The sequence below is a fragment of the Barbus barbus genome (genome assembly GCF_936440315.1).
Source record: "Barbus barbus genome assembly, chromosome: 31".
Taxonomy (NCBI): domain Eukaryota; kingdom Metazoa; phylum Chordata; class Actinopteri; order Cypriniformes; family Cyprinidae; genus Barbus; species Barbus barbus.
Window position 1 is genome coordinate 27,914,677 of NC_136759.1, and position 12,564 is coordinate 27,927,240.

General features: G+C 48.0%; 1 protein-coding gene across 1 annotated transcript; it reads right to left on the reverse strand.

The window, feature by feature from the left end:
- Positions 1–483: 483 nt before the first annotated feature.
- Positions 484–6,835, reverse strand: LOC306851773 (complement C1q-like protein 2; the record flags this gene model as incomplete). The annotated part of the gene is made up of 3 exons (XM_079388208.1): positions 484–911; positions 4,594–4,734; positions 6,739–6,835. The coding sequence occupies 3 exons, from the start codon at positions 6,833–6,835 to the stop codon at positions 484–486; spliced, it is 666 nt and encodes a 221-aa protein (XP_079244334.1).
- Positions 6,836–12,564: the final 5,729 nt, after the last annotated feature.

Here is a 12,564-nt window from a genome sequence, read left to right on the forward strand (position 1 = left end):
TTATATTCAAATGGAAGAAAATGTGTACTTCTGGAACATTAAATCAATGTGATGCAAAATCAGCTCTATTTCAGTGTTTGCTTAATCAATGACTGTTGCTTTTGGGGTAAGAGAATATGATTTAGATATGAAGGCCAAGTGAATGTGTCAGAAGAAAAGAACTACAATTTTTATTTCAGAACAAAAGCAGTATTTCAATATTCAGTATTCCTGAATATGTTCTTTGCATTAAAAACATTTTTAATTTATTACTCCGCCCTCATGTTTCGTATTTAAACACTTAGTGTAGCTTGAAAGAAGTCGTTTTAAATTGTGTAAATGTGCAGGGTTTTGTGGAGAGAGAAATATATTATGGGCAGATACAGCAGAGGAAATATGTTTTAAATCACAATATACCATTCTTGCACTACTGAAAACGAGAAGTACCATACAATGACATCAACTTTAAGTAACAGTTGCATACTTAGTATTGCATTTTCTATATTAATCAGTTGCATAGAGCAGGAACCCAGTGAAAGTATTGTAGTGGTTGTTATTGTCACACAGAAAGCAGCCGGCTGGAAGAACAACATCCACCCTGTCTCCTGCATGCAGCTGCACTACTAGCAGAGCGCTAGTGCTGTCCTCCTGGTCCTGAAGGTTGTTCTCACTTGGTGATGCAATAGTGCGCCCGTTCAGTTGGAGTCGAGCACAAGCAGCCAATGCAGCTCCAGGAGCACCAGCATCACTATAAACCGTTAGTGCCAGGCTGTAGACACCAGAACGGGGTGCTACAAAAGCACCAGTGTTGGTGCTGTAGCCATCTCCCAAGTTAACAAATACGCTGCTATACTTCACCACAGCGTCTTCACGATTTGGGCCGACACAGAGGCGAGTGTCAGTAAGAGCCACAGAGAAGGCACTGCGACTGGCTGCACAATAAGAAAAGGAAAAGAGACTTGTTAAATTATAAATTAAATGTTTTGCACTTTCTGAAGGACATAGCAGTGCTAAGAAGATAGCAGAACAAAGTTAACGTTTTAGGTTGGTTTCATGTTTTAGACTGTTTTTTAGATATTAAAATCTACATTACAGCCATTTTTTCATTGTCATGACACTCACTATGTGTCCTGTATTCTGTTGGCTGTGTGAGACAGTCAACACACCAACTTTGCTCTATTAATGATGATTACAGATGGTTAAATAGATATAAAAAAATACAACACTAATCACCAGAGGTGTGTCCAAGTCATTGTTTTGCAAGTCACAAGTAAGTCTCGAGTCTTTGCATTCAAGTCCTGAGTCAAAACGAGCAAGTTCAAGTTGAGTTGCAAGTCCTCAACTTTAAGCTTCAAGTCCCAAACAAGTCATTAGTGTTAGTTGCCCAAACAACTGTGTCTGTATTAATTACTATAGTAAATCTAAAATAATTAATACTGTAGTCTATATAGTAAGTATAATTATAAAGATATAATAATTAGTGGTGTTTCATTGAGTAATGAATCATTGTTTGTAAACAAATATAGGCTTAAGTGAATTAATAATTTCTTTTAAGTCCACTTTCATTTGTTAATGATTCATTTATGGCACTAAACTGATACATTGATGCAGAACGTTAATTACTGGGCAAAGAGATAGGCCTACATGAAATGAAGCTGAAAAGTAATAACAATAGTTATAATATACAATTGGGCAATAAAGTATTTAGTCAGCCACCAATTGTGCAAGTTCTCCCACTTAAAAAGATGAGAGAGGCCTGTAATTTTCATCATAGGTACACTTCAACTATGAGAGACAGAATGGGGGGGAATAATTGTATTTTGTATTTTGTCATGCCCAGGACTAGTGTCAAGGGGGGGCACTCGCGGGCTGTGCCCCCCCAAAGAGGTTGTTGTGCCCCCCGACACAGTTTTTAATTAATTTAATATATATCAACAATAATTAAAAATAAATCAAACCTTGAACGTTCCATGATTTTTAATGTAATAAAAATGAGAAACAATAGTTGATATGTTTATTTTATTATGAAAATAGACCTGTTTCTCTGATTGGTTGCGTTGCGGCGACGTCTCATGCGTCATTACATCTTTAGCATATGCTATTGATGTGTACGCGGAGTAAAGCCCTGAAGCTAGCAATGTTTTTTTCACAGCATTTTTTGGATTGCATAAAATATGGATATTAGAAAATAGCTTGTCGGTTCTTCTTCTGCAAGGCCTTCTTCAGGTTTAGAACATACTAGCACCCTGCCTTCTCAGCCAGCACCGCCTACTCCACCTGATATCACGCAAACACCTGTTGGCTCAAACTCTGAGATTAGGGCTAATGGGGCCGAGGCGGAATTTTCAAATTTCGATCGGGATCGATCAGCCTAATCAAGTAATATTAAAACAGTACCCTGCACGCATGTTCGGTGGCAAAAAACGTGCTTTTGCATCGTTATTGGCTTTCTTGTGGAAAATCAGCTACCTTTACAGGGGAAATCTACCAAGGTAGATGGTACCCGCAACCCTACAGACTGCAAACATATATCAACTGTCATTCGGTTTGTGAATGAGAACAAGTCCTACGAAGTAGCGGAGTGCCTGTTAACCGTAGCCACTGCTGAAATGGGTGATGCCCGGACACTGACAGATACCATTTTAGCAGAGCTAAACAAAGCTGGTCTTAACCCATCAAAGATCGTTAGCCAAGTATATGATGGTGCATCAGTGATGTCAGGAAAGTTTGGTGGAGTCCAGAAGCTGTTACAGGAAAAACTCAATAAGAATATCCCTTATGTTCACTGCCTTAATCATCAGTTACATTTAGTTGTAGTCCTCGCGATGTCAGCTGAGGCAGCTGTGATGGATTTTTTTAACGTTTGTAACGCTTTGTACAATATTGTAAGAAGCCCACAATAGCTGTGCACTACAAGGGTGAGCGCCTCAAACGGCTTCTTGAACAAAGGTGCACAGGCCATTTAGCTACCATGTCCGTCCTTCTGAAAAATTCTCTCCTGACTGAAATTGACTCTGTAAGAGCCCATGGTCCGGAGCTGCGAATGGAAGCTGTTGGCCTGCTGAGAGAGATAACTGCACCTAGCTTCTTGTTCATTGCGAGCCTTGTGCACGAAGTGCTCGCATTGTTGGATCCACCAAATAAGCTTCTGCAGAGGGAGGATACTGACCTTTGGACAGGTCTGGGCATTGTGGCCAGTGCGAAAGTGTGCGTTCAGAAACTTCGTTGTGATGAGGGATTTACAAAAGTGTGGGAGAAAGCCATGGCTGTTGCCGATGCACTGCCGAAATCCACAAACCCAAAGCAAAGACGCACGGGAAACAAGATTATGGACGATTACTTGGTTTAAGAAACAACGGTTCAAAGAGATGACATAGAAACAGAACTCAAGAGACTGTACTACAGCACTGTAGATTCAGTGGTTGGAGAAATGGATCAGAGATTTGGTGAACGGAACTCACATTTGTACCGCGCACTGGCTGCACTTGATCCGGAGAGTGATTAATTTCTGGATCCAGAGACGGTGAAACACATAATGGACCTGACACAATCACCAATTGTTGATGCAGAATTTGAAGTTGCAAAACACTTTTTGAGGTCGCAAAAGGAATTGAAAACAGAGGGGGACAACTGGACCACAACATTTTCAAGTACCACAAAGTTCTGCAAACAATGCCTAGTGTACTGACTGCGTTTAAACATGCTCTGACTTTCGGCGCTTCTACGGCGACGTGTGAGAATTCTTTCTCCTCTCTGCGCAATGTTTTTATGGACCACAGACGCTCAATACTTCACAAACGGAAGGCCCATTTAGTTCAGCTGGCCTTCGAGAGGGATCTTACTCGAAAATGCACCACCGAATGGAAGGACACCGCTTTAAGGAGGTTTGATGTTCGCACGTGCTGCCATCAGCTTTTTTAAATGGTAAGTTATGCGTTTATTTAATTTATGAAAGCTTAAATATGACTCTTGGCTATTAGAACATTATAACTGCATTTAATTGTCAAACGGTTTTGTTTTTTGTTATGACGTGATTGTGGTAATATTGATTAGTTTGTGATTTTCTTGTTCACTTTAAGGGAAATGAGCTGACAGTTTGTACCAGTTGTATGAGCGTGCGCTTGCACTGTATTGGTTGTTTTTATGCCTTGTTTTTGCAAGTTATTGTTGCAAATTGTGTGCCCCCTCCTTGGAAACCACGTGCCCCCTTGTTAGTTATGGTCTGGCACTGGCTCTGGTCGTGCCGCTCGCGTCTGATGTAGACACAGTGTAAAGACTTGCCGAGTCACAGGGCTCAAGTCCAAGTCAAGTCTTGAGTCATTGTTGTCAAAGTCTAAGTTGAGTCGCAAGTCTTCTTTGATTGACTCTGAGTCAAGTCTCGAGTCATACAGCTCTGCTTATCACAACTCAATATGCAAATAGACGAAACCAATTGTAATTCAGCAGGTAAAATCATGATTCCATCACTGTCAGCTACATTATGAATGCTGTTATTATGAATCAACAAATGTTAACAGGTACATTTCAAACCTAAATTTTTTAAAAGGTATTTTAAGATATTTAAATGAAGTGCAAGAAACAGATAAACAAGATATCTATAAATGGCTGTCTCACCGCGAATATTGTTTAACACTGAATTAGCTCTCTGCAGGTTCCTCTGTAGTTCATCTAATGTCATGTTGAAAACCATCTCGAACATCCAGATCTGCTTCTGCATCAGGCAGCAACCGCAAGACGCCACATCAGTCAGACACGCTTCAGAGGCAAAGAGACAAGCATCATAACTGTTCATTACCCTGATGCCTGAATTATTGTTTAAGGGGTATTTATGACCTTTATTATTATTGTTATTTTCTTTTAAATTCACCGTTCTCATTGGCGTCAACTTGGCTGTCGCTTCCACTCCAAGAAAATATCCTGTCTTCTCCAAGTGCACATCCCAAGAGGCTTAAGATTACAAGTGCTAAAACAAGTAAAAGAAAGTTATGTACATTCAGGCAATCCTGTACATAAAACACATTTATGTACATGTATATACAGGTTGAACACTGTAATTTAATTTAATTTAATTTCAAACATTTATAGTCTCACCCCTCATTTCTGCTGATGTCTTTCAACTGTAGTCTGAGGAAGATGTGTTAACGTCAACTCGAGTAATCCTGGCTATAAAGGCTAGGCAGACCCCACCTCTTGCCTTTCACAAGAAATGGCATGGGCAGGGCCTTTTGTGTGCGTTTTTATCATGCAACACTGTGCTGAATATAGGGCGAGTATTGTTTTTCAGCTAAAGCCCATCATGTTGTTCCCATGGTTGTTTTCTCTAGGGTACCGCTGACACTTATCTTTCTTCATCTTGGAGCTGAGCATTGAACTGTAACAACAACAAAATGCAAAATACCTAAATGATCACTTGCAGTCTGAGTATGAAATAATGGATTTTGACTTCTCATCTAAGGTAAATGATAAATAATGTTTGGCCAGTCACCTAAATGACAGATGTAACAGGCAATTCACAGAAAATTCAAGTTTGACACCTCCTCAATAAAACTGCAGTAAATCAAACAGATCATTTTTGATCTTAATTTAAGACATACACTTCTACTGTTTCGCTTAGTGTTCTACTTCTACTGACATGGAAGTCTACAGCAGCCCATAGAACCGCATGGTAAAAAGTTGTCAAAGGCACACCCAAATGAAGTGGCCCCATATTTTAATCATATTGTAATACTAGTATGGATATATGGACAGACTGTGAATGATTCTCTACTACAGGAACATATGCTTCCAGTAGAAAGTCGTTCACAATCTGTTCGCTTAATAAAGGGCTGCTTCATCACTGATAGGAGACAGGAGACTTTGTAGGTTTTGTTCCCTGCAATGAATTGTAGCTAAATATCCACCTCATCTAATGTTTTTTTTGTTTTTGTTTTCTGTCTTCTAGAATATCTAACAATGTAAAAAACATATAACCATGTAAAAAACCTCAATAAACGATTCAGTGCATGAATGAACTATCCTAATGAATCAAATTCAACTGCAAACAAATTACATTTTACAAAACTGTTTGACCAATTAGATCAAAGAAGTTATTAATTCACCAAACAGGCATCACTAGTTCTTCACTTAAACAGCTAATAGAAAATACACATTACCTGAAATATTGTCAAGGAAAACGATTATGTCTGTATATGGTGATCTCTGTCTTCAGACAAGGATTTATCTATAATATTTTACTGGAGTTAAACATGCATTTCACTAGGGCTAAAACATTTGTGTATTCAAGTTTTATAAAAATTTTGTTAAAAGTTTGTTAACTTTTCTCTGCTCACACCTTACCATTAATACTTTGGGTCTGTCTGACATGAATCTTGACATCTGTCCAAGGCAACAAGATGCTGCGTCAGAAATGTTTTGGGATCACCTCTGTGTGACTGCGTCCTGAAGCATGTGTGAAATCAGTCCAATAGGCGGGGTGATGTAGCGACGCGATGCGCATATCTCAAGACAGAAGCACTCTAGAGCCCGGAATGGTCTTAACTTCTAGGTTATAAAACCTGACAAAGGTGTGCAGGGTACACCAAACCGCAGCCTCACAAACACTGAGTATAGACACACCAGATAAGAACACCTTGGAGGCCGCCATACTTTGGGTTGAGTGGGCCCTGACCCCCAAAGGTGACCAGAGGTCAGAGGAATCATAAGCCAGAGATATAGCCTCAACTATCCATCTACCTAAGCAGATATAGCCGCCACATTAACCTTCAAGGTGGAGGGAGTCAACCCTGCAGAGAATCACTCTTGCAGGAACTCCATCACTGAACCAACTGACTGGGTCAGCTGGTGATCTCCACACCATGACGTGAAAAGCTTCCACTTCAGGGAGTAGATTTTCGTTGTGGAGGGAGCTCTGGAGTGAAGAATGGTCCCAACAACCTCAGTTGAGAGACCAGCAGCTAAGAGTTGTGCCTTCTCAGAGGCCACACCCACAGTTTCCATAACTCCAGGTGAGGATGAACAACCGTGCCAACTGTCTGCTCTCTCCAAAACACTCTCCAGCCTCGGCCATGTCTGTACCATGGCATCCAGTCCTAAAAGAAGTCTCCAGAGATGCAATCAGGTCGAATTGAGTCTGGCCAAAAATGCTCCAAATCTGCCCCACTGCCTCGAGGTGGAGCCTCCATTCCCTGGGCCTCAGCACCTGCCTTTACAGGTTGTCTGCTCCCTGATTGACATGCCCTGGGATATAGACTGCCCTCAGGGACAGCAGTCTTCCCTGGGCCCAGAGGAGGATCTGGTGTGCCAGTTTGCAAAGTGGACGCAACCACAGGCCCCCTTGTGGGTTTATATAAAAGACCTCTGGACTGTTGACTGTTCGTACAAGTTCACAATGACCTCTGAGGTCTGGGAGGAAGTGTTTCAGAGCCAGAAATATTGCCAACATCTCCAGGCAATTTATGTGCCAAGAGAGATTATGGCCTTCTCATAGACCCTGGGCTGAGTGACCATTCAGGGTTGCTCCCCAAGCCATGAGGGAAGCATCTGTTGTAAGTATTACACAATGACACTAAGCACCCAACACAGGTCCCTGAGACAGGAACCAAGGTTCCCTTCCAGGAACTTCGAGCTACGTCCGAAGACGCTATGGGAACGCCATCAGCGTAACCGGCGCTCTGAATATTTTATACAACAGTCTAATGGATGGGCGAGGCGTCACGGGCGGGGTGACGTCACGACCAGGAAGTTATATAAGCACGTGCGGCGGAGCCGGCATCAGCTTTCTGTCATTCAGCAAGCGCTCTGTGTGTTGTCAGTCTGATTTCTGTCTTGTGAGTCTTATTTAGTGTTGTCTGTCCAAAAAAAATAAGGAGATGCCTAAATCTAAGGCTGAGACAGTGGGCGATTTCAGATCGCGTCTCAGGTTGTGTGTTAGTCCCTGCCCTCGCTACATTACGAGTGGGGACACACACACAATCGTTGCGTGGTCTGCCTGGGTGCTGGTCCCGTTTTTGCCGAGGCAGAGCGGCGGCTGCAGTCTTGGGGCTCGCAGGCTGATCTGGCTGGCGAGAGCGAGACGGGCATGTCCCTATCTCCTCCCGCATCCGCCAGATCTGGCGCCCCGTCTCTCGGTGCGGAAGCGGTCTCTTCCCCCGGAGACGGGGGCTCGACGCTTCGTCTCTCTTCCTCCGAGGAGGTTGATGTGACGAGCGTTTAGGAGGTTTCGCCGCCTCCGTCGCCCCAGTAAAGAAAGCGAGCTCTCCACGCGGTGTCGGTCCCATTTTTGCCGAGGCAGAGCGGTGGCTGCGCTCGTGGGGCTCGCATATGGATCATCAGATCCAGCGCCCGCTCTCTGTGCTCGGAAGCGGTTCTCTTCCCCAGAGAGAGGGCTCGACGCCCCGCTTGTCTTCCTCCGAGGAGGTGGATGTGAAAGATGTCCATGAGCTTTGTAAGCTCCAGTGTTTGCACAAGCACAAATAAAGCCGGTCCCGCTCTGCTGAGGCAGAGCGGCGGCTGCGCTCGCGGGGCTCGCAAAAAAAAAAAAAAAAAAAGGCTGATCTGGCTGGCCAGAGTCAGACGGGCACGTCCCTATCTCCTCCCGTGTCCGCCAGATCTGACGCCCCGTCTCTCGGTTTGGAAGCGGTACTCTTCCCCCCTGAGACGAGGGCTCAACGCTTCGTCTCTCTTCCTCCGAGGAGGTTGACGTGACGAGCGTTGGCGAGGTTTCGTCCCAGTGGGAGGTGGCTGCTGGGCGGGCAGCCTCCTCCGCATACCAGCTCCTCACGTAGGGCTGTGCAGAAAGAGAGCGTCGCCTCTCGTGCTCCCCCGAGGCGGAGCCGAGGACAGCGGCGCTCCGCGCCGGGGACTTCGAGGCCGAAGGCAGACCTGAGGGATGTCTTGTCGGCCAAGAGGTCCTCGACGAAGAAGTCCTGATGGGCGAGCCCCAGGACTTCGGAGGGCGGCCCCTACTGGGGTGGAGCGGCTTACACCGCGGCACACGGTGACCGTCTCCCCTCGGTGCCCTCCGGGGATTTGTCTGTCAACCCTGCAGTTCCAGGGCACAGCAGGTCCCAGCGAGTGGTACTCTCAGGTTCTTCCGCCTGTGATTTCAGCGGGCCTGAGGAACTCGCCTCAGCCGCCAGATCATGCGTCTCCTGCCGGTGCGCCGCAGCGAGGCAGCGGTCTGGCCGCTTCTCTGACACCAGAGGTCAGTCTCGAGAGACTGATTCCCTTAGTAGATCGTTTTGGCAGCTTGGCAGCGGCTGCCGAATGTGTCTCTTTGGGTCCTGCGGACGGTAGAGGCTGGCTATTCCATCCAGTTCGATGGGCCACCTCCGCTGTTCAACGGGGTTTGCGTGACTATGGTCCGCCCCGAGCAGGCTCTGGTCTTGGAACAGGGAGTCGGTACTTTGCTGAGGAAGGAAGCCATCGAGTTGGTTCCACCTCACGAAGTCCACACCGGCTTCTACAGCCGGTACTTCATTGTTCCAAAGAAGGATGGTGGGCTGAGGCCCATACTGGATTCGCGTCTCCTGAACCGCTCAGTCAGTTCGCTGAAGTTCAAGGTGTTGACGGTCAATCAGATCGCGTCTCAAATCAGGTCCGAGGACTGGTTTGTCACGATAGACCTCAAGGACGCCTATTTCCATGTGTCCATCCTTTCTGCTCACAGGAAGTTCCTGAGGTTCGCTTTCGGGGGCAAAGCGTACCAGTATCGGGTTCTTCCCTTCGGCCTAGCACCCTCACCCCGCTCGCTCGATCGGAGCGCTTGGCGATTCGGCATTGAGATGTCGCTCTCGCCCACATGAAAGACTTGGGGTTAAGACTAAACGCCAGGAAAAGTGTGCTTTCTCCGGCTCAGAGAACCACTTATCTAGGCGTGGTGTGGGTTTCGACGAGTCGATCCCCACGACAGTCAGAGAGTGCGAGAGGGCCAGCCATTCACTGTCAAGCAGTTTCAGAGACTGCTCGGGCTCATGGCAGCTGCGTCCAGCGTGATACCTTCTGGCCTGCTGTACATGAGGCCCCTACAGTGGTGGCTCAAGACCAAGGGGGTTTTCTTGAGGGAAAACTCGCTCCACGCTGTCAAAGTGTCACGCCGTTGTCCGTGCCTTAGACATGTGGAGGAAACCTTGGTTCTTGTCTCAGGGCCCGGTGCTGGGAGCTCCTTGTCGCCGTGTCTCGCTAGCGACAGACGCTTCCCTCACCGGTTGGGGTGCGGTCATGAGTGGCCACCCTGCCCGCGGTCTGTGGAGTGGTCGCCACCTGATGTGGCATATCAACCAGCTAGCGATCCTAGCTGTGTTCCATGCGCTCAAGCACTTCCTCCCGGACCTGGGAGATCACCACGTGCTGGTCCGCACCGACAGCACGGCAGTGGTCTCTTACATCAACCACCAAGGAGGTCTGCGGTCGCGCCCCTTGTAGAAGCTGGCACACCAGATCCTTGTGTGGTCCCAGGGCAAGCTCCTGTCACTGAGAGCTGTGCACATTCCTGGGCATCTTTATATGGGAGCAGGCGTCCTGTCGAGACAGGGGCCGAGGCCCGGGGAATGGATGCTTCACCCCGAGGGGCTGAAGCAGATGTGGAAGGTTTTTGGCTCATCCAGCTCCTCCGGGACTGGACGTTATGGTACAGACGTGGCCGAGGCTCCGTCTGTACGCCTTCCCCCCGATCGCTCTGCTCCCGGGAGTTTTGGCGAGAGTGCGCCGGGACGCGGTAAGCCTACTGTTAGTAGCACCGTTCTGGCCGGGCCGAGTATGGGTCTCGGACCTGATTTCGTTCCTCGACGGCGCCCCGTGGCCGGTGCCGATCAGGAGCGATCTCCTCTCACAGGAGATGTGGAAGCTGTGGGTATGGCCCCTGAGGGGGCGCAACTCATAGCGTCCGGTCTGTCAACCGAGGTTGTCGAGACCCTCCTCCAATCCAGAGCTCCCTCAACGAGGAAACTGTACGCCTTGAAGTGGAAACTCTTCACTTCTTGGTGCGGGGACCGCCAGCTCGACCCAGTCAACTGCCCGATTCGCGCAGTTCTGGAGTTCCTGCAGGCCCATTTCTCCGCAGGGTTAACCCACTCCACTATTAAGGTCTACGTGGCAGCTATCTCTTCGTACCACGCCCTTATTGGTGGCCAGTCAGTGAGCAGACACCCCCTGGTTACACGTTTCCTCCGCGGTGCGCTGAGGCTGAAGCCGTCTGTACGACCCCGTGTCCCCACGTGGGACCTGGCTGTGGTACTGGAAGCTCGGTGCAGAGCACCTTTGAGCCTCCCGAGGAGATAACAGATAGACTCCTCACCATCGAGACCGTCTTCTTGTTGGCCATCACTCCTCTGAGGAGGGTGAGTGACCTTCAGGCCCTTTCTGTGGCCCCTTCGTGCATTGACTTAGCGCCCGGTTCGGCGAAAGTCTTTTTCTACCCCCGTGTGGGGTACGTACTGAAGGTTCCGACGGTCGTATCACAGCCGGTCGTACTCCAGGCCTTCTGTCCTCCTCCCTTCTGGGAGCACGACCAGGAAAGGCACAACTATATGTGTCCAGTGCGAGCACTGGACGCATACATCCACAGAGCTGCCCTGTGGAGAAAGACGGACCAACTGCTCGAGTGCTTTGGTCCGCCTAAGAGGGGTCTTCCGGCTTCGAAGCCCACTCTTAGTAGGTGGATTGTGGATGCCATCAATCTGGCGTACGAGGCCTCTGAGCGTCCCCCGCCGCTGGGAGTCAGAGCGCACTCTACCCGAGGTGTGGCGGCCTCCAAGGCCTTCTGGGCAGGTGTCTCAGTCCAAGACATCTGCAACGCTGCGGGATGGTCCACGCCCCTGACGTTTGCCAGGTTCTATAACCTCGACATCAGAGCCACTCCAGGCTCTTCCGCCCTTTCAGCCTGACACCAGGCAGGGACTTGTCAGTCTGGCGGCGTTGGTATTGCGTTCCCATAGCGTCTTCGGACGTAGCTCGAAGTTCCTGGAAGGGAACGTACCAGGTTACGTATGTAACCCAGGTTCCCTGAAGGGAACGAGAGCTACGTCCCGAGCCACACTTCCGGCGTCCCTGCCAGCGCTTGCTTCATGACTTGAAGCTGATGCCGGCTCCGCCGCACGTGCTTATATAACTTCCTGGTCGTGACGTCACCCCGCCCGTGACGCCTCGCCCATCCATTAGACTGTTGTATAAAATATTCAGAGCGCCGGTTACGCTGATGGCGTTCCCATAGCGTCTTCGGACGTAGCTCTCGTTCCCTTCAGGGAACCTGGGTTACATACGTAACCTGGTACGTTTCTTCCACATGACTAAGGCACAAAGGCAGTGCTGCGTGATCTTGATCATGCAATATGGGTTGCTCCTCAGGGAAAACCCCTTGGCCCTGAGCCACCACTGCGGGGGTCTCATGTACAGCAGGTCAAAAGGTATTATGTTGGATGCTGCTGCCATCAGGCCCAACAGTAACTGAAACTGCCTTACGTAAAGTGACTAGCATAGCTTCTTGGAGTTTAGCCTCAACCCCAGCTCTTTCATATGGGCGAGGACGACATCTCTATACAAAACCACCATCTGCTCCGACTGGGATAAGATCAGCCAGTTGTCAATATA